Genomic DNA, 21,569 nt, shown 5'->3' with positions numbered 1-21,569 from the left:
ATATACTGAAAACAATTAGTAGAATTAGCTTTAAACAAATGCAATGTACATACTATCAAGACAGACAGAAACCACATTCACAATTAGCTTCCCCCCCCACCATGTCACTCACCCCATGGGACAGTGAGGGGCTCCTCCAGGCTGCTGTACTCCACATGGCAGGAGTAAGTGTCGCCCTCCCTTGTTGGCACTTTCACGCTGACTCTGGTCTGATAGGTGCCGTCAGGATGGGGGAGGATGGGACTGGCTTCATCTGAAGGAATATGGTCCTCTCCATTCCTCACCCACTTCACATCCACAGCTCGGGGGTGAAACCCGTACGCCAGACACTGAAGTCTTGTCACCCCATCTGGCTGCTGACGGCCCCACACCTTCACCTCCGGCCGCACTGATGAGAGAGAGAACACAGTGAGGGGCTGCTGGGGGCACAGAAGGGGGTGCTGTCAGTGCTCTGTACTGACAGGAGAGAGAACACAGTGAGGAGCTGCTGGGGGCACAGAAGGGGGCGCTGTGTGTGCTCTGCACTGACAGGAGAGAGAACACAGTGAGGGGCTGCTGGGGGCACAGAAGGGGGCGCTGTGTGTGCTCTGCACTGACAGGAGAGAGAACACAGTGAGGATCTGCTGGTGGCACAGAAGGGGGCGCTGTGTGTGCTCTGCACTGACAGGAGAGAGAACACAGCGAAAATCTGTTGGGGGCACAGAAGGGGGCGCTGTGTGTGCTCTGCACTGACAGGAGAGAGAACACAGTGAGGATCTGCTGGGGGCACAGAAGGGGGCGCTGTGTGTGCTCTGCACTGACAGGAGAGAGAAAACAGTGAGGATCTGCTGGGGGCACAGAAGGGGGCACTGTGTGTACTCTGCACTGACAGGAGAGAGAACACAGTGAGGATCTGCTGGGGGAACAGAAGGGGGCGCTGTGTGTGCTCTGCACTGACAGGAGAGAGAACACAGTGAGGGGCTGCTGGGGGCACAGAAGGGGGCGCTGTGTGTGCTCTGCACTGACAGGAGAGAGAACACAGTGAGGGTCTGCTGGGGGCACAGAAGGGGGCGCTGTGTGTGCTCTGCACTGACAGGAGAGAGAATACAGTGAGGGTCTGCTGGGGGCACAGAAGGGGGCGCTGTGTGTGCTCTGCACTGACAGGAGAGAGAACACAGAGAGGATCTGCTGGGGGAACAGAAGGCGGTTGTGCTGTCACAACAGACGGCTCTTCTAATTTTCTGAAAATCCTTTTTACCTTTATGAAGCCAGGGCCATTTCTAATCTCTTTGTCACACTCAGGCAGGCAATCCTGTGTCATACATGATTATCGCATAGGCACTCCAACGGGGAGGTGAGAGCACAGCTTTTGCTGCGTTACACTGTGCATTACACACTGGACTGGGGGAGTATAGGAAGGGAACAAAAGGTGGATGAGAGCAGACATAAAGGAGGCAAAGGGGGCAGGGGCGTAGGAATAGGCCCTGCAGCCCCTGCGCCCGCGGGGGGGGGCCCGGCCCCCCCCCTGGGGCCCGCTCGGGGCCGTTTTGTGGGTGCTGGAGGGGTGGCAGCATGAGGGGAAAGCCTTGCCCACAGTCGGCGGGGAGAGGGGTAGTTCCCCCCTCTCCCTCACCTCGGGGCTCTCCCCTCTGCGCTCCCCTCCAGCTCGTAAGTGTCTGTGGGGCTGTGGTGGGCAGCGAGCGGCGGGCAGATACATACCTGCTTCCGTGCGTTCCATCGGAGACTTCTCCCTCTAGCGGCTGACGTCACTTCCGGAAGTGACGTCAGCCGCTAGAGGGAGAAGTCTCCGATGGAACGCACGGAAGCAGGTATGTATCTGCCCGCCGCTCGCTGCCCACCACAGCCCCCACAGACACTTACGAGCTGGAGGGGAGCGCAGAGGGGAGAGCCCCGAGGTGAGGGAGAGGGGGGAACTACCCCTCTCCCCGCCGACTGTGGGCAAGGCTTTCCCCTCATGCTGCCACCCCTCCAGCACCCCACAAAACGGCCGCGAGCGGGCCCGGGGGGGGGGGGGGGGGGCCCGCTCAGAAAATCTGCAGGGGGGGCCCGGTGGGGCCTAGTTACGCCCCTGAAAGGGGGGACAGAGTGAGGTCAACAGGGAGAAAGGCACAAAGGGAGACACAGAGGAACAGAAGGAGGCGGGGAAGGGGGGGGGGGGGGAGGATATATGATTGTGAGCTGATAAGACTTTCAACTACATATTTCAGCTCTAACCTGGTGCCAGCCTGTTGCTCAGCTAGATTGCTGCAGGAAGGATTTTATGGCTTGATTGTCTCAGGGGTGTAGCTAGAGACCATGGGGAGCACTGCAAAATTTTGGTTGGGGCCCCCCCCAAAAAAAAACACACAGCAGGTTTAGGTAGCCAGAGGTGGGGATGGCCCTGATTAGGAGAACTCGTGGAGAAGCGTGTGATCAGTTTGATCAGCTGATAGATTTGTAAGGTCCTGATTTGCAGTGATGACTTCCTGGTTTAACACATGACCAGGACCAGCAAATCATAGCCTTACAAATCAGCTGCTCAAACTGATCACATGCTTCTCCATGAGTTCTCATAAGCAGGGCCATGTCTAGCCAGAGGGCAGCTCATCAGTATAGGTAGTCAGAAGTGTTCCCCACTAAAGGTAGGCAGAGGTACTCACAATATCAGGTAGCCCCCAGTATGGGTAGTCAGGAGGGGACTCCAGTAATAGCGCCCCAGGGTAGGTAACCAAAGCCTTCCCCAGTATCAGGTATCCCCCAGTATGTGTAGTCAGAAGGGTCTCCAGCAATAGACCCCTGAATAGGGAACCAGAGCAGTCTCCAGTATTAGGTAGCTCCCACTATAGATAACTACTCTTTTTTACTCCGCTTGCACTACTCTGCATCTCAAGGGGTCCACTGAGGATCCCATTATCACCGGCTATTGCCACTGCCCCCCCCCCCCATACCCCCCCCCCCCCCCCCCCCCCCCGATGGTGTGGCTACAGACCCCATAGCAGTCACTATGCCACTGTCTCCTTTTTGGATAACACCACATTTCCTGTAGAAAGCTCTGAATTGTCATTCCTGACAGAAACAACAACAAAAAAAGAACTTAAGGGGAACTCTGGAGCAGGTCTTTTGGTGCCAATTTTTAATGAGAACGGCAAATCCATCACACAGTGTTCTAAAAGCAGGATATCACACTAGTGTGTGACGAGATAACGTACAGATAAATACACAAACAGTACAATGTGGAGTCTAGACCGGTCAGAACTTGTGCACAAGTTTTTAGTGATATCGAGGTACAAAGTTGTTAAGTTAAATCGTATTCAATTCAAGCAGGGTCATACACGTGTATCAGATGTCATTCGTATTGCAGGGGTGCAGCTAAGGTTTTTGTGGCCCCAAGCGGACTGTAGCAAGAGGCCCTATCCTGCGCCGCGGCGAAAAATGGGTGTGGTTATCCCGCATAAGTGGGTGTGGCCATGACATGTGGGTGGAGCAGGAGGGCGGATTGGGGCGGGGCTGTTTGCAGGGAAAAAATGGATGTTGGGGTGATTGAGGCGCGCGTAGCGCGCCGAAAGATGGGCGCGGCCATGACATTGTATGGGCGAAGCTTAACCGTAGCACAGCAAATATAGCCAACTATGACCATTAAATAATAAATGCAGCAACAGTTACCCCAGACACCAGAAAATAAAAACGCAATTTGGGCCACATTTCAGCAGAAATCAAACGCAATTAGGGCACATTTTCAGCCGAAATCAAACGCAATTAGGGCACATTTTCAGCAGAAATCAAACGCAATTAGGGCAGAGTTAAGCAGAAATCAAACGCAATTAGGGCCACATTTTCAGCAGATATCAAACGCAATTAGGGCCACATTTTCAGCAGATATCAAACGCAATTAGGGCACATTTTCAGCCGAAATCAAACGCAATTAGGGCACATTTTCAGCAGATATCAAACGCAATTAGGGCACAGTTCAGCAGAAATCAATCGCAATTAGGGCCACATTTTCAGCAGATATCAAACGCAATTAGGGCACAGTTCAGCAGAAATCAATCGCAATTAGGGCCACATTTTCAGCAGATATCAAACGCAATTAGGGCACAGTTCAGCAGAAATCAATCGCAATTAGGGCCACATTTTCAGCAGATATCAAACGCAATTAGGGCACAGTTCAGCAGAAATCAATCGCAACTAGGGCCACATTTTCAGCAGATATCAAACGCAATTAGGGCACAGTTCAGCAGAAATCAATCGCAATTAGGGCCACATTTTCAGCAGATATCAAACGCATTTAGGACACAGTTCAGCAGAAATCAATCGCAATTAGGGCCACATTTTCAGCAGATATCAAACGCAATTAGGGCACAGTTCAGCAGAAATCAATCGCAATTAGGGCTGCAAAAAGAAAAGAATTTACTCACCTGGCAGGCTGGCACTGGCAGAAGTCTTCTCTCCCCGTCTCCTCTCCCGGCCGGCTCCTCAGGCGCGCAGTTCCCACGGAGCTCCCTCCCTGGCTTCCTCCTCCAATCTCCCGCGCTGATTCATGCAGGGCTACGGGAAGATGGCCACCCGAAGCCCTGTACTGGAGACATAGTCTCCAGAGCAGGGCTTCGGCGGCGGCCATCTTCCTGTAGCCCTGCTCTGCCAGTGCCAGCCCCACGGGGCTGCGGGGAAAAAGTGACGTCACGCTGACGTCACGGAGCCGCCGAGGCCCCTAAGATCGTGAGGCCCCAAGCGACCGCTTGGTTCGCTTTATGCCTCGCGGCGCCCCTGTCGTATTGCAAGGATCAGACAGTAACAGAGTCAGGGACAGGCCAAGTCGGTAACGTAAATCAGATGGCAGCGGTACAGAAGGACTAGACTAGAGCGAGGTCAGGAAACAAGCAAGAGGTCGGTACACAGGAAAATATATACAGTGGGTTGCAAAAGTATTCGGCCCCCTTGAAGTTTTCCACATTTTGTCACATTACTGCCACAAACATGCATCGATTTTATTGGAATTCCACGTGAAAGACCAATACAAAGTGGTGTACACGTGAGAAGTGGATCGAAAATCATACATCATTGCAAGCATTTTTTACAAATAAATAACTGCAAAGTGGGGTGTGCGTAATTATTCGGCCCCCTGAGTCAATACTTTGTAGAACCACCTTTTGCTGCAATTACAGCTGCCAGTCGTTTAGGGTATGTCTCTACCAGCTTTGCACATCTAGAGACTGAAATCCTTGCCCATTCTTCTTTGCAAAACAGCTCCAGCTCAGTCAGATTAGATGGACAGCATTTGTGAACAGCAGTTTTCAGATCTTGCCACAGATTCTAGATTGGATTTAGATCTGGACTTTGATTGGGCCATTCTAACACATAGATATGTTTTGTTTTAAACCATTCCATTGTTGCCCTGGCTTTATGTTTAGGGTCATTGTCCTGCTGGAAGGTGAACCTCCGCCCCAGTCTCAAGTCTTTTGCAGTCTCCAAGAGGTTTTCTTCCAAGTTTGCCCTGTATTTGGCTCCATCCATCTTCCCATCAACTCTGACCAGCTTCCCTGTCCCTGATGAAGAGATGCACCCCCCGAGCATGATGCTGCCACTACCATATTTGACAGTGGGGATGGTGTGTTCAGAGTGATGTGCAGTGTTAGTTTTCCGCCACACATAGCGTTTTGCATTTTGGCCAAAAAGTTCCATTTTGGTCTCATCTGACCAGAGCACCTTCTTCCACATGGTTGCTGTTTCCCCCACATGGCTTGTGGCAAACTGCAAACGGGACTTCTTATGCTTTTCTGTTAACAATGCCTTTCTTCTTGCCACTCTTCCATAAAGGCCAACTTTGTACAGTGCATGACTAATACTTGTCCTATGGACAGAGTCTCCCACCTGAACTGTAGATCTCTGCAGCTCGTCCAGAGTCACCATGGGCCTCTTGACTGCATTTCTGATCAGCGCTCTCCTTGTTCGGCCTGTGAGTTTAGGTGGATGGCCTTGTCTTGGTAGGTTTACAGTTGTGCCATACTCCTTCCATTTCTGAATGATCGCTTGAACAGTGCTCCGTGGGATGTTCGAGGCTTTGGAAATCTTTTTGTAGCCTACGCCTGCTTTAAATTTCTCAATAACTTGATCCCTGACCTGTCTGGTGTGTTCTTTGGACTTCACGGTGTTGTTGCTCCCAATATTCTCTTAGACAACCTCTGAGGCCCTCACAGAGCAGCTGTATTTGTACTGACATTAGATTACACACAGGTGCACTCTATTTAGTCATTAGCACTCATCAGGCAATGTCTATAGGCAACTGACTGCACTCAGATCAAAGGGGGCCGAATAATTATGCACACACCACTTTGCAGTTATTTATTAGTAAAAAATGTTTGGAATCATGTATGATTTTCGTTCCACTTCTCATGTGTACACCACTTTGTATTGGTCTTTCATGTGGAATTCCAATAAAATTGATGCATGTTTGTGGCAGTAATATGACAAAATGTGGAAAACTTCAAGGGGGCCGAATACTTTTGCAACCCACTGTACAATAAGATTAACATCTTATTGCATATATTTTCCTGTGTACCGACCTCTTGCTTTCAATAATATCAGGAGGATATTACAAATGAATTACAATAATAATAATCAATACGAAAATAACAAACGACCGACTATCTGAAGTGCATATATATTGGTCGTCTACACAATATATTAATGTAGCTCAGAGTAGCTAGCTAGGCCAAGAACCAGCGAATTGATTAGTATCAAGACCAGTGAACAACTGAGAGCTCTGGCCTTATATACAGAAATGGTAATTCCTAAGCCCAGCCCCCAGGAGAGGTGTCAGCTGATGACATCACAGCTGACACCTTAGACACGCCTTCTCAGCCTGTAAAGGCTGCCCTGTCCTGCGCGCGGCCGTTCAGTCGCACTGTGCAGCCGTGGATGCCGGATCTCTGCCGCGGGAGTGCTGGGGATGCCTCCAGATGACGTTGGAGGGATGCCAGAGATGCCCTCAGAAGACGCCGGAGTGGAGGTCCTGCTGTCGGAGACGCCGCGGGACCCGCTGGAGAAAGGTAAGATAGTCACACAGGAATTGTAATGGAAAGGCATAGAGGGCAAAGGCAAGTGATGTCAGAGGGAGTTGCTTTTGAAAAGTGATTGATATCATCTTCCTCTTAGCACCAACGCCTGGGTGTGTTTTGAAGGGACTGAACATTCCAAGGGTGCATGTAAGTGGGAGGTGACATTACCTCCTCTAATACCCTCTCCTCAAAGGAGTATAGAAGGTTAGGATTGTCCACACTGAGCAGGGGTTAATATGTGGCAGTGCAAGAATGGCACAGGGCAGGGTGCTATGGGTGCCTCGCCCTGTGTGCCAAGTAGGTGCAATGAGGCCAGGGAAAAGTGAGGGTGGGGGGAGCTCGGAGAGAGAGGCAGGTGCCACAGTGTTGTGGTATGTTATACTATCTTTGGACCATCTTTAAAATTTAACAGAATTTTAACAGACCAATAGGAATCCTCATTGGTCTGTTAACAGACCAACAGGGGCACTGGAAGGAATTTTAACCACCCTGGCGTTCTATTAAATGCGCCAGGGTGGTGGCGCAGCACTAATTTTTGATTTTTTTTTAAATCATGTAGCTAGCCTAGCGCTAGCTACATGATTCCCCCCTCCCTGCGGCGTCCCCCCAGCTTCTCCGATCACCGCCGGTGTGAAGACCCGTCTGGAAATCCCGTTCTGAACGGGATTTCCTTTATGGCTTCCCTCGTCGCATGGCGACGATCGTGATGACGTCATCAACGTCGTGACAGCATCGGGAGTCCCAATCCACCCCTCAGCGCTGCCTGGCACTGATTGGCCAGGCTGCGGGGGGGGCCCTCTTTGGCGTCGGGTAGCGGCGGATCGGCGGTGAGGGGCGGTGATCGGAAGAAACACGCAGCAAGCAAAGTGCTTGCTGCTTGTTTTTTTTTTTTAAATTGTCAAAATCGGCCCAGCGGGGCCTGAGCGGCGCCCTCCGGCGGTCATTGACGAGCTGAGCTCATCAATAACGCCAAGGAGGTTAAAGATGCTTGTTATACTTAGTATAGCAAATCCAGGGCTTGGATCGACGTAAGTGGCGCTGTTTGTCGGTCATCACAGCAGGAATCAGCATGTGTGGCATTCTCCAATGTTCAAAGGTATTGAGAGAGAGGATATGGCGTAGGATCACGTCTGATGATACTGTCGTAAGAGTAACCAAAGGAAAGTACTTATGGTTAATTAAGTACATTAAAGCATTTTTTGTGGTTGAGTTTTTTTAGCTCTTTGTGGGAATGGGTAATGTCCCCTGGTGTTGGGATGGGAATCTAGGGGGCCCTCTTCTTAAAGGGGACTTCCAGATGCCACCATAAACCCCCCTCCCCAGGGCCTACACCCTCTCTCCTCCTGGGCACCAAATGGTGAGGATGAGCCCCTTGTCCATGTATGAAGACAAGGGCTCTGGAGGATACAAAGAGGCTTTGCTGCTCCTCTCTTCCCGGAGCACTCCCATACCATGGACCATGTGGGCTGGTATAGCTCAGGCTGTGAAGCTACATAGACCTTAGGGCTCGTTCAGACTATGCGCGCTGCCGTGCGCATTTTGCCAGCACGCAAGAACGGTAGAAGGGCATAGATAGCCCTTCTACCGTTCCCATTATATGCGCTATCGCACTGCTGCATGCATTTTTGGGAATCGCAGTGCAAATCCCATTCACTGTAGTGAATGGGATTTGCAGTGCAGCTCATAGTAGCACAGATGGCGTGTGATCGCATGCATTGTGTTCCGATCGCACAGCCATCTGCGCTAAATGAGGTGAACGAGACCTTAGAGGTTATAGTCTATGCCTTGTTTCCATCTGTGCACTTCTATCCCCTTCTGTCCGCTTTTTATCAGCACATCAACGTTACAGATTGATAAATGTTGCTGAAAAGTGGACAGAAGCGGACAGAAGCACACAGATGGAAACAAGGGTTAAAGTGAACCTAAAGTCAATGTAAAAAAATGAGATTTACTCACCTGGGGCTTCCCTCAGCCCCCCTGCAGCCGATTGGTGCCCTCGCAGCTCCGCTCCGATGGTCCAGGACCCGCCGGCGAACACTTCCGGTTTGGCCGTCGCCGGCCGACAGGCATGGGAACGCGAGTGATTCTTCGCGTTCCCAGCCTGTATATCGCCCCCTAGAGGTTGAAGAGGCTAGGTATGGGGAGCCTACATAATTTTTTTAATTTAAATTTTAGCGTTCAAATCGTAAGTCTAGTTGCCAGGGGATCCTTATACAGCAATATTGCAGTTGTACAGCAATCCCTGGCCAAAGCGTTGCAAGTTCCACCAGGTTTTCAAGTGGTCATTAGTCACTGCGTACTGACCACTAGAGATGGCGGCGGACAGTATTCTGCAAACTTCTGCTGTTCGCATTTGTGGCGAACAGCGAACATTTGGCGTGTTCGATTTGCCTCCTATACATTATCATTGAGCTAAACTTTAACCCCTTACCTCACAGTCAGCAGACACATGGCAGCCGATTAGCTAGCACCCAAATTTGATGTTCGCGATTTCTACTGACCACCTGGAAACCCCAGTATGAAATTCACTGATCTTTCTTTTGATACATGTAAATTTACTCTACTTTATCTGTCACTAGCTGATTGCCCAGCGTTGCCCGGGTATGTATGTGGCTGGTGTCGGCTCCACCCACTTTTTCTAACCCTAACACACAATTACTCAATGACCAAGTTTGTGAGCTTTGCGGTCTTTGGTATCAATAATCTGCATTGAAATGAAAAAATCTGATTAACTGTTTGAGGCTCCACCCCCTTTTCTGAATTTGAACCCCAGTCATCCAATGACCAACTGTACCAGGTTAACATTAACAGTGCAATAATGGTAGTAATTAAATATTCCCCTTGAAAAGCAATAGGTGAAGTTTGATTCACTTTTGTAGGCTCCACCCACTTTTCGACATAATAATCCCAGTCACCCAGTGACCAAGTGTGCAAAGTTTAAGAACCCTGCTATTAACAGTGTAAGAATGGCTGCAGTTTACATTTTCCAGTGAAATTTGTATTTGTCTCCAGCCACTGATGACCCGGCGTTGCCCGTGTAGGTATTTGACTGGTGTCGGCTTTGCCCACTTTTTCTAACCCTAACGCACAAACACTGAATTACCAAGTTTGTGAGCTTTGGGGTCTTTGGCATCAATAATTTGTATATTACCATAGAAATTAAACAAATCAGATTGGCTGTTTGTGGCCGCACCCCTCTCCAGCATTTGAACTCCAGTCACCCAATGACCAACTGTAGCAGGTTTGAGGCATCTGCTATTAACAGTGTAAAAATGGCAGCAATTTAAATATTCCCCTTGAAAATCAACAGGTGAATTTTGATAGGCTATTATAGGCTCCACCCACTTCCCTGAAAATTAATCTCAGTCACCCAGTGACCATGTGGGCAAAGTTTTGGAACCCTGCCATTAACAGTGTAAGAACGGCTGCAGTTTATATTTTCCCAGTGAAATTTGTTTTTGGCTCCACCCACTTTTTGTAACCTTGACACACAGTCACTCAATGACCAAGTTTGTGAGCTTTGGGGTCCATGGCATCAATAATTTGGATTTTCGCATGAAATGAAACAAATCTGATTCACTGTTTGTGGCTCTGTCCCCTTTTCTGAATTTAAACCCCAGTGACCCAATTACCAACTGTACCAGGTTTGAGTCTTGTGCCATTAACAGTGCAAGAATGGCAGCAATTTTAATATTTTCCTTGAAAAGCGACATGTGATTTTTGATTGGCATTTTTAGGCTCCACTCACTTTCCTGAATATTAATCCCAGTCACCCAGTAACCAGCTGTGCAAAGTTTGAGAGCCCTGTCATTAACAGTGAAGAAAGTCTGCAGTTTACAATTTCCCAGAAAAATCTGTTTTTAACTGCACCCACTTTTTGTAACCTGGACACACAGTCACTCAGTGATCAAGTTTGTGAGCTTTTGGGTTCCTGGCATCAAAATTGTGCTAATAGAAGCAGTTTATCCAGAAAAGAAATCTGGCAGTTTTGGCTCCGCCCCTTTACTGAATTTGAACCACAGACACTTAAAGTGAACCTCTGGACTAAAAATCTACTCAGCAGAACTGAAAAGGCTTGGTGTTTCTTTAACAGTTTCACAGCATCAGAACTTTCTTTTTCTTACCAAAGCATAATTTTTAGCTGCATTTTTAGCTAAGCTCCACTCACCAAAGAAAACTGCCTGGGCTTTTTTTCCCTGATGCTGTGCAAAGCATGATGGGATTTCCTATCTTTTTATTCATGTTGCCTAGCAACTGGAAGGGGTGATCAGCACACAGGACAGTTGGAACTGTGTCTCATGCTACCTGTCACCTCCTTTCAACCAAAAAGATGGCTGCCCTCATGAAATCAAACATTTGCCTGTTCTTTTAAAACAGGGTGGGTAAGAGATTATATTACCTATCTATTTTAATTAACATAAGTAATGTAACTTAATGAGACAGTATGTTTAGGTCCGTACACACACCGGACTGCAGGCAATGACGGGTCTGTCGTCACCTCCCGCTGGGCGGGTTTTCAGCAGACAGTCCGGCGTGTGTACAGTCTGTCGGCGGACTGATAAGGCTGTTTCTGAGCGATCCGCCGGGCATCATTAAGTTGCATTTTACCATTGAAATTAAACAAATCTGATTGGCTGTTTTTGGCCCACCCCCTGCAGAATTTAAACCCCAGTCTCCCAGTGACTGGCTGTACCAGATTTAAGGCCTCTGCCCAGGGGCGTAGCAATAGGGGGTGCAGAGGTAGCAACTGCATCGGGGCCCTTGGGCCAGAGGGGCCCCAAAGGGCCCTCCCTCAACTACAGTATTAGCTCTCTATTGATCCTGTGCTCATAACAATAACTTCTATAGATACTTTGAATAGTAGTAATCATTAACAAACTGTTCCCCATCCCCTTCTTGCAGCTCTGACACTGTATTTGCCATTGGCAGGTTTTGGTGTGCCGTATCAATTGTTATGTATAGAGTGCTTGGGGGGCCCCATTGTAAAACTTGCATCAGGGCCCACAGCTCCTTAGCTACGCCACTGCCTCTGCCATTAACAGTGCATGAATGGCAGCAATGTAAATATTCCCCTTGAAAATAAACAGGTGAATTTTGATTGGCTGCTGTAGGCTCCACCCACTTTCCTGAATATTAGTCCCAGTCACCCAGTGACCAACTGTGTCAAGTTTGAGAACCCTGCCAATAACAGAATGGCTGAAATCAATCTCACAAATCTGATTGGCTGTTTGTGTCTCCACCCCTTTAGTGAATTTGGACCCCAGTCACCCAATGACTGACTGTATCAGGTTTGAGGCCTCTGCCATTAACAGTGTAAGATTGGTAGCAATGTAAATATTCCCCTTGAAAATCAATAGGTGAATTTTGATTGGCTGTTGTAGGCTCCACCCACTTTTTGAATATTCATCTCAGTCACCCAGTGGCCAATTGTGTAAAGTTTGGGAACCCTGCCATGTAAAAAATTTAGTTGTTGGCACCGCCTACTTTTTCTAACCTTGACATACAGTCACTCAATTATCAAGTTTATCAGCTTTGGGGTCCTTGGTATCAATACTTTGTATATTCCTATTGAAAAATAAACAAATCTGGCTGTTTGTGGCTCCGCCCCCTTTCTGAATTTGAACCCTAGTCACCCAGTGACCAACTGTAGCAGGTTTGAGGCATCTGCTATTAACAGTATAAGAGAATGGTAGCAGCTTAAATATTCCCTTTAAAAATCAATAGGTGAATTTTGATTGGCTGTTGTAAGCTCCACCCACTTCCCTGAATGTTAATTCCAGTCACCCAGTGACCACATGTGCAAAGTTTAAGAACCCTGCCATTAACAGTGTAAGAATGGCTGCAGTTTATATTTTCCCAGTGAAATTTGTTTTTGGCTCCGCCCACTTTTTGTAACCTTGACACACAGTCACTCAATGACCAAGTTTGTGTGCTTTCAGGTTCCTGGCATCAAAAATGTGTGAATGGAAGCAGTTTATCCACCAAAGAAATCTGATTGGCTGTAGGTGGCCCCACTCCTTTAGTGAATTTGGACCCCAGTTACCCAATGACCAACTGTAGCAAGTCTGAAGCCTCTGCAATTAACAGTGTAAGAATAGCAGCAGTTTAAATATTCCCCTTGAAAATGAATAGGTGAATTTTTATTGGCTGTTGTAGGCTCCACCCACTTTCTTGAATCTTAATCGCATTCACTCAGCGACCAAGTGTGGCAAGTTTGAGAACCCTGCGATTAACAGTCTAAGAATGGCTGCAGTTTACATTTTCCCATTTAAAATGAATGCCTGAAATTTGATTGGCTGTTTTATGCTCCACCCACTTTTCCTGGATTTGTAACCTCGGTCACCAAGTGACCAACTGTGCCAAGTGTGGGGACTCTGGCTTGATTACTGTGAGAATGGCAGCCTTTTACATTTTTCCCATTGACTTGAATGGGTGAAATCTGATTCGCTGTTTGTAGCTCCTCCCAGGTGTGCAGGGGGGGGGGGCCGCGAGACCCCCAGAACATATCATCCCAGGTAGTAAGGGATCTGTGTACCAAGTTTCGTTCAAATCGGTCAAGCCGTTTTCGAGTGATCGCGGCACGCACGCACACACACACACACACACACATACACACACACATACATCCGATTTTATATATATATAGATTTATAAAAACTTTTTCTATCATACTTTTAAATTTGATTTTCTCACAAACTACAAGGTCTTTTTTGAACATTTCCCCCTTTTCCCCACTGTTCTACATTAGACACCTGCAAATTTGATGAATGTATGTATGGGGGCTTTCCTTCTAGCCGCAAAAGTTGGCGGCCATTGACTTTTATGTTAAACATGAACGCAAATTTTCATTCATGCAAAAGGCAAACAATCGTTTGTGAAACGTTCATGTAAACATGAATGTTTGTTCACGAGGAACTGCCAGTGAACATGTTTGTCTATCACTACCGGTGTATATATGATGTATACAGTGCATATACTGTATGCAGTGTTTATGTTGCACAGTCACCTCTCCTCTCCAGATCTTCTCTCCCATTGTTGATGTTTTTCTTCAGCCACTCAAAACAGGTATTCTCCAAATAATTCTTGTCTATCTCCCCCGCTCTGATGTCCGGTCTATTCAATCTCTGTGTGGTGAGCTGAGCCCCATGCATGACCGGGATGTACAGCCAGCTGTGTGTGTCCAGATACATGAAATCTCTGCCGTCATATCCGAACTGCTGATACACCGCAGTGCTGCCGTCATCTCTCAATTCACAGCCGTAAATCCCCTGCCCAATATGGATCCCTGCGGACAACACAGAACATGTTAGGGTGATGTAGATGGTGATAATATAGGGTGAGGGGCAAGTTTGGATTTACATCACAGGAGCCTATAGGCACAGATGTCCTGGCACCCTAGACTTTGCTCTCCATGAACCTACAAACCCTCACCGAATCACACCACAACTGCGCTGGCTGGTGCCACTTAGTATTAGGTAGCCAGAGAGGTATCCTCAATGTTAAAGAGACACTGAAGCGAAAAAGAAAATATGATATAGTGAATTGGTTGTGTACTATGAATAATTACTAGAAGATTAGCAGCAAAGAAAATATTCTCATACTTTTATTTTCAGGTATATAGTGTTTTTTCTAACATTGCATCATTCTATATTATGTGCAGATTACACAACACTCAGCATTCAAAATGAGTCTTTCAGAGCAGTCTGTGAAGTAATGACCTCTCCTCTAGCAGAGAAAAAGTAATTAGTCCAGGAACAGTTGAGATAATAAAAGTCAGATAACCGCCCTCTCCACGGCCAACTTAGTCGGAGAGCTTAATGGCTTGTTTGCATAGAGATAACAACTGGAGTTTCTCAACTCTTCCTGTACTGGAAACAATTACACTGATGTATCTGATCTTAATGTTTTATTTCTTAGCTGTGCTACACATACAAATCATAATATCATCATTTTTTTTTCGCTTCAGTGTCTCTTTAAGTAGCTAGAGGTTACCCAAAGTATTAGGTAGCTAGAGGTGACCCCAGTCGGGCATATGCAGAAGGGGGAGCTCTGGGTGCTCAGACACCCCTCTTTTTTATTTGAATGATGAAAAAGGCCCCTTCGGCCATGCAAAATAAGCCCTGCCCCTACCGCAATAAGCCCCACCCACTACCCACAGGTAACTCCTCCTCCAACCAGGACACTTGTTGAAAGGCAGCCCACGACAGGAGTCCTTCTCTAGCTAAGTGTGGGAGGAGGTAAGACGCTGATGGCCTTCCTCCTCACCACCCACAGTGACCTGTCCCTCCTCTCACATGCCTTTTGACCTCTCCCTCCTCCATCAGCACCCACACTGACTTTTCCCCTCCCCAGCATGCACAGGGACCTCTCCTGACAGGCACACTGACCTCTCCATCACACAGCACCCACAAGAACCTTTCCCTCCCCCAGCACCCACACTGACCTCTTCCTCCCCCAGAAGCACTTTTACTGTTCCCAGAACCCACAGGGACCTCTCCCAAGCACCCACAGGGACCTCTCCCTCCTCCTGCACCCTGCACAGTATTCACATTTTTCGAGTTTCAACTGTAAAAGGGGTTGAGAGTGGACACAAAAACTGCCTGACACTGCTATCAAGGAAAGGGGGACACGGTCTAATACTGCTTTTGCATAGAATTATACACATCATTTTTCACAATTGATTGGTACCCCTTTTCAAAATTTGAGCACCCCCCCTTTTGAGAACCCTCTGCACGGCCCTGCACCCAGTTGAAGGTAGATCTGGTCAGTGGAATGTTGAGAGTCGGGTGAGTAGCCTCTCATTTACACTCCACTCGGGACTGTGCATAGGGAAGAAGGGAGGGAGGCACTGGGGGGTGCCTTTCCATCATGAGGTGCCTGTAGGCATGTTCCTACAGTGCCTTATGGCTAATCCGGCCCTGGCGAGGGGGAGGGGACATATATTTCTATGGAATCTGTAGAGCATACCAAAGGCATAACTACAGGGAGCAGCTGATGGCAGGGGGGCCCAGAGCTGTAAGGGGTCCCAACTACTACTTCCCTATCTCTAAAAAAGGGGTCCATCTGTAGCTGACGCTGATATTAAGTATGTGTACTACTATGACAATTCAGTGTATTATCTTGTCTCAGGGCAGTGTTCAGCAATATTGTACAGCTTCCAGAATGTTAAAAGAGTTGTATTATATGTTTGCTAATGTTATACATACGTCTTATTGTGGATGGGCCCTTTAATGCTAAGTTGATCCCCAAGTCTCATGAGAACCACAGATCCAAGCCTCACTCTGGTATCTCTACTTGTCCATTGTGCTTACAGAGCCAAGCCTCACTCTGGTATCTCTACTTGTCCATTGAGCTTATAGAGCCAAGCCTCACTCTGGTATCTCTACTCATCCATTGAGCTTATAGAGCCAAGCCTCACTCTGGTATCTCTACTTATCCATTGACCTTACAGAGCCAAGCCTCACTCTGGTATCTCTACTCATCCATTGAGCTTATAGAGCCAAGCCTCACTCTGGTATCTCTACTCATCCATTGAGCTTATAGAGCCAAGCCTCACTCTGGTATCTCTACTCATCCATTGAGCTTATAGAGCCAAGCCTCACTCTGGTGTCTCTACTTATCCATTGAGCTTATAGAGCCAAGCCTCACTCTGGTATCTTTACTTGTCCATTGAGCTTATAGAGCCAAGCCTCACTCTGGTATCTCTACTTGTCCATTGAGCTTATAGAGCCAAGCCTCACTCTGGTATCTCTACTTGTCCATTGAGCTTATAGAGCCAAGCCTCACTTTGGTATCTCTACTCATCCATTGAGCTTATAGAGCCAAGCCTCACTCTGGTATCTCTACTCATCCATTGAGCTTTCAGAGCCAAGCCTCACTCTGGTATCTCTACTCATCCATTGAGCTTATAGAGCCAAGCCTCATTCTGGTATCTCTACTTATCCATTGAGCTTATAGAGCCAAGCCTCACTCTGGTATCTCTACTCATCCATTGAGCTTATAGAGCCAAGCCTCACTCTGGTATCTCTACTTATCCATTGAGCTTACAGAGCCAAGCCTCACTCTGGTATCTCTACTCATCCATTGAGCTTATAGAGCCAAGCCTCACTCTGGTATCTTTACTCATCCATTGAGTTTATAGAGCCAAGCCTCACTCTGGTATCTCTACTTATCCATTGAGTTTATAGAGCCAAGCCTCACTCTGGTATCTCTACTCATCCATTGAACTTATAGAGCCAAGCCTCACTCTGGTATCTCTACTCATCCATTGAGTTTATAGAGCCAAGCCTCATTCTGGTATCTCTACTCATCCATTGAGTTTATAGAGCCAAGCCTCACTCTGGTATCTCTACTCATCCATTGAACTTATAGAGCCAAGCCTCACTCTGGTATCTCTACTTATCCATTGAGCTTATAGAGCCAAGCCTCACTCTGGTATCTCTACTCATCCATTGAGCTTATAGAGCCAAGCCTCACTCTGGTATCTCTACTCATCCATTGAGCTTATAGAGCCAAGCCTCACTCTGGTATCTCAACTCATCCATTGAGTTTATAGAGCCAAGCCTCATTCTGGTATCTCTACTTATCCATTGAGCTTATAGAGCCAAGCCTCAATCTGGTGTCAGCATAAGACTGGACAGAGATAACCCACATTCTTCAGCTGGTCAGAGAGGTAAACACGGCACAGAACACATTTTATCTTTGTTTTGATGCAAATATCTGTGTTAAGAAGTATGAACAATGTGAAATGTTTAGATGTATTCATAATACATATGATGCCTGCACATGTATGATACAGTGTTGCCAACTCATCCCTTTAATTACTGACACATCTAAGTTATACAGGTTCTGGGGCTATTTGCACATAATCAGTGCCTTAACTGCATCTACCTAGCCACAAAACCTGTATAATTCATATGTGTCAGTAATTAAAGGGATGAGTTGGCAACACTGGTATGATAGAATGCCATGCTAAAAGCAAGCATTCTAATGGCTGAAACTAAAGGGCTTTATTGTTTATGTGCAGTTTTCACGGTGTGACAAGGTGTATTACTAGATTTGAAGATGTACCACAGTGTATGAAGATAAATCTGATAAATCAAGGTGTATGGTGCTTCGGAGTTCCATTATATTCCATGGTGATCCATGACAAAGAGGGAATAAATGAACAACTTGTAAAATCAGTATGAAGCGTGGACTCGTTTTGTGACCAGTGGTAGTTACACCATCCTTCAGATCAGATGTTTTTGTGACTACACTTGTTATGGGTGTGTAGATCATGATGGCCACACTTGTTTTATGACCCCTGTACTACTCACTTGTTCCAGCCGCTTGGTCTCCAGAAACATCTTCTCTTCTTCTCCACATCGGGTTTCTACCCCTAGTGTCTGAGAATCAGACACTAGGGAACTCTAGCGTCTGATTTATTCTCCGATGCTAGGAGAGAAGCCCCGAAGAGAAGATGTCTCCGCAGATCAAGCTGCTGGGACAAGTAAGTAATACTACCACCTGCTGCGCACCTCTCCTGGAGGGGTCTGGGGGACATCCGGGGCACCCCAGCCTAGATCCGTAGCACGTGCTATGGATCTTTAGTGATAATGACGCGCCTGTAAAGAAGGGATACGTTTGTACAGAAAGAAAGCTTTCTCTAATAAAGAAAAATGGTTCCTGAATTTAAATTCCAATCACAAGAGACCTTCCTGCAAATATTATATTTAGCTAGAAACTGGGCCGGATTTGCACTCTTTACCGCCCTAGGCCACTGTCACCAGCCACCCCCCTTCAGTATAGGTAGCAAGATGACACCTTCCCTCTAGTATAGGTAGCCTGTTGACCCCCCCAGTATAGCTAGCCAGATGACTCCTCCCCCTTTCCCTCCAGTATAGGTAGCCAGATGACTCCTCCCCCTTTCCCTCCAGTATATAATAATAATAATAATAATAATCCGAACATTTATATAGCGCTTTTCTCCTGTTGGACTCAAAGCGCTCAAGAGCTGCAGCCACTGGGACGCGCTCAGGAGGCCACCCTGCAGTGTTAGGGAGTCTTGCCTTGAACTCCTTACTGAATAGGTACTTGACCTAGCCAGGATTCGAACCCTGGTCTCCCATGTCAAAGGCAGAGCCCTTAACCAGTACTCTATTCAGCCACTGCTGGTGGTTGGTAGGTAGCCAGATGACTCCTCCCCCTTTTCCTCTAGTATAGGTCTCCAGATGACCCCTGCCCTGCCTTCTAGTATATGTAGCCAGATGACTCCTTCCCCCTTTCCCTCCAATATAGATAGCCAGATGACTCCCTTAATCCCTCCTTTTCCCACCCCCCACCTTTCAGTATTGGTAGCCAGCTCGCCTTTACACTGCAGCAGCCATCAGTGTCACTCATTTCTCTGCTCCTCTCCAGTGCAGAAGCTTCCTCTTCCTTTCCGTCTCCAATGCTGCCCAAGTCCATAGCCACCGGCCACAATGCAAACATGCACAGAGAGCAAGGTGGCAGCTGCACAGGCGGCTAGCAGCAGAGTACCGTGGTCAGGCGCTCGCCTGATCTCCTTGCATTGCAGCATTTGCATGCTTGCAAATGCTGCACCAGTTTAGCCTGCTGCTTTGGTGCTCTTACTCATGTGGCACCCTAGGCCATGGCCTAGGCGGCCTTGGCCTAAATCCGGCCCTGGCTAAGAATGGTCATAAAATTCCTTTATACAAAAATGTGTTTTAGCATTGGCTTACCTCCAGTATGGTTTAATGTCTACATCACTATCTTAACTACTTGCTGCATGCCGTGCAGTATATTCACGGCCCTTTAAAAAAGACAGGATGCAGCAGGGCCGTGAAAACAAGTCTGCAGCGGCATGCAGCCGCCGCTCGCTCCCGTTCGCGCGTGCGCGCGCACCGCCGTTACCGCCGCTTAGAGGGGAAGTTAATGAATGGGACCGCAGGTCCCATTCATAAATCTAAGTCCCCGATTCAATGAATACCAGCGTCTACGAGACGCCGGCATTCATTGTATCTTCCTGTGTTACACAGCCACGGATTACTTCCGATTCACGTGCTTACGTACGTGAATCGTAAATGACGACTGAGGACATCTTGTGGCCAAATAGTATATTGCACCAAAATTGCATTTTATTTAATAAAAATCCCCACACTGACTGATATAATTAACTATTTCCCTCCCACACCCTCCCATAATACCCAAACTTTTTTTTTTATTTATAAAAGGGGGAAAAAAATTTCATCAAAAAAAAAAATATATAGGGACTGAACTTTTTAAAAAATTATGTCAAGGCAGTATATTACTATTAATTTTTAATTTATGGGCTTGTAATTAGTGATGGACGCAAAATTGAAAAAATGCACCTTTATTTCCAAATGAAATATTGGCGCCATACATTGTACTAGGGAAATTTTTTGAACGTTGCAATAACCGGGATAAAAGGGCACATAAAATGTGTGGCTTTTATCCACAGTAGAATGTTTTATTTTAACACTATAATGGTCAAAAACGGAAAAATAATGCATTTTATAATTTTTTTTTCTTATTATTCATGTTAAAATGCATTTAGGATAAAATAATTCTTCGCATACTGTACCTCCTAAAGAAAGCCTAATTGGTGGCAAGAAAAACAAGATATAGATCATTACGCTGTGATTAGTAGTGATTAAGTTATTGGTAAAAGAAAGGGAGGAGCGCTGACAGGTGAAAATTGCTCTGGTCCACAAGAGGAAAAATGCCTCAGGTGTCAAGTGGTTAAAATCATTTCTTGAAATATGCCTCCGATCTTCATTTATTCTTGTCTGTGTCTCGAAGTATTCCAGCTCCAGTTTCTTCATCCATTCAGCCCTGGGAAGAGTCTGCTGGGTGTCACTGTTATAATAGGATATCTCCCGATCATCCAAATATCCCACGACAGAGAACTCAGGCAGCCCGGATCCTGGAGCTGAGACTATTATCTCATAATACCGCAGAGAGTGACTGTCTGAGGGGAGAGAGAGTGAGGTTTACCAATCACACCAGGGGTGCAGTTAGAAATCATGGAGCCCCATCAGGGCCACAGTCAGAAATGTCTGGGCCCCATACTGGGCAAACTTACTGGGCCCCTCTCACTCCCTCTGTCCCCTCTCCCCAAAAAAGCAGTTTTTCCCCATAAAGGAAACCTTGGGCTTGATTCATTAAGCTGCACAGTTAAAACAGCGCACCTTAAAGAGGAGCTGTTAGGTATAGGGTCTCAGAGAAAATAAACACATATATCAGTAGCTAAAGATTGGCTGTACTTACATTACATATGCATTTCACTGTCCACGTTTGGATTTCACAGAATTTTTATATAGTATATGCAGAGAATGATGCTCCTGACAGCCCATGGCAGGTTCCATGTTTGTGAAGCCAAATGTGTCGTCATGTCCTGCCTGCTTCCTGATCACAGAAAAGCTCTACTGAATAACACAGTGTGCAGTGAATATTAATTAGCCATGTGGCTAGGAACAATAGCGGACTCCTGCAGTGTACTCTGCCCTGAGATTTATCTGTGCTGTGGCTGGA

At 47.0% G+C, this 21,569-nt stretch overlaps 1 protein-coding gene across 1 annotated transcript in view; it reads right to left on the bottom strand.

Moving 5' to 3' along the window:
- The window catches only part of LOC137527281 (major histocompatibility complex class I-related gene protein-like), a 69,260-nt gene that overhangs the window by 9,013 nt on the left and 38,678 nt on the right, over window positions 1–21,569 (bottom strand). The window contains exons 4-6 of the mRNA XM_068247790.1: window positions 20,725–21,006; window positions 14,041–14,319; window positions 113–388 (exon numbers count right to left, since the gene is read on the bottom strand). Of these exons, the coding sequence (XP_068103891.1) occupies window positions 113–388; window positions 14,041–14,319; window positions 20,725–21,006 (837 nt within the window). The remainder of the gene's footprint in view (window positions 1–112; window positions 389–14,040; window positions 14,320–20,724; window positions 21,007–21,569) is intronic.

This window comes from Hyperolius riggenbachi, chromosome 8 (genome assembly GCF_040937935.1).
Source record: "Hyperolius riggenbachi isolate aHypRig1 chromosome 8, aHypRig1.pri, whole genome shotgun sequence".
Classification (NCBI taxonomy): Eukaryota; Metazoa; Chordata; class Amphibia; order Anura; family Hyperoliidae; genus Hyperolius; species Hyperolius riggenbachi.
Note: the sequence above shows the minus strand (reverse complement) of the source record. Positions and strands in the feature narration are given on the sequence as shown.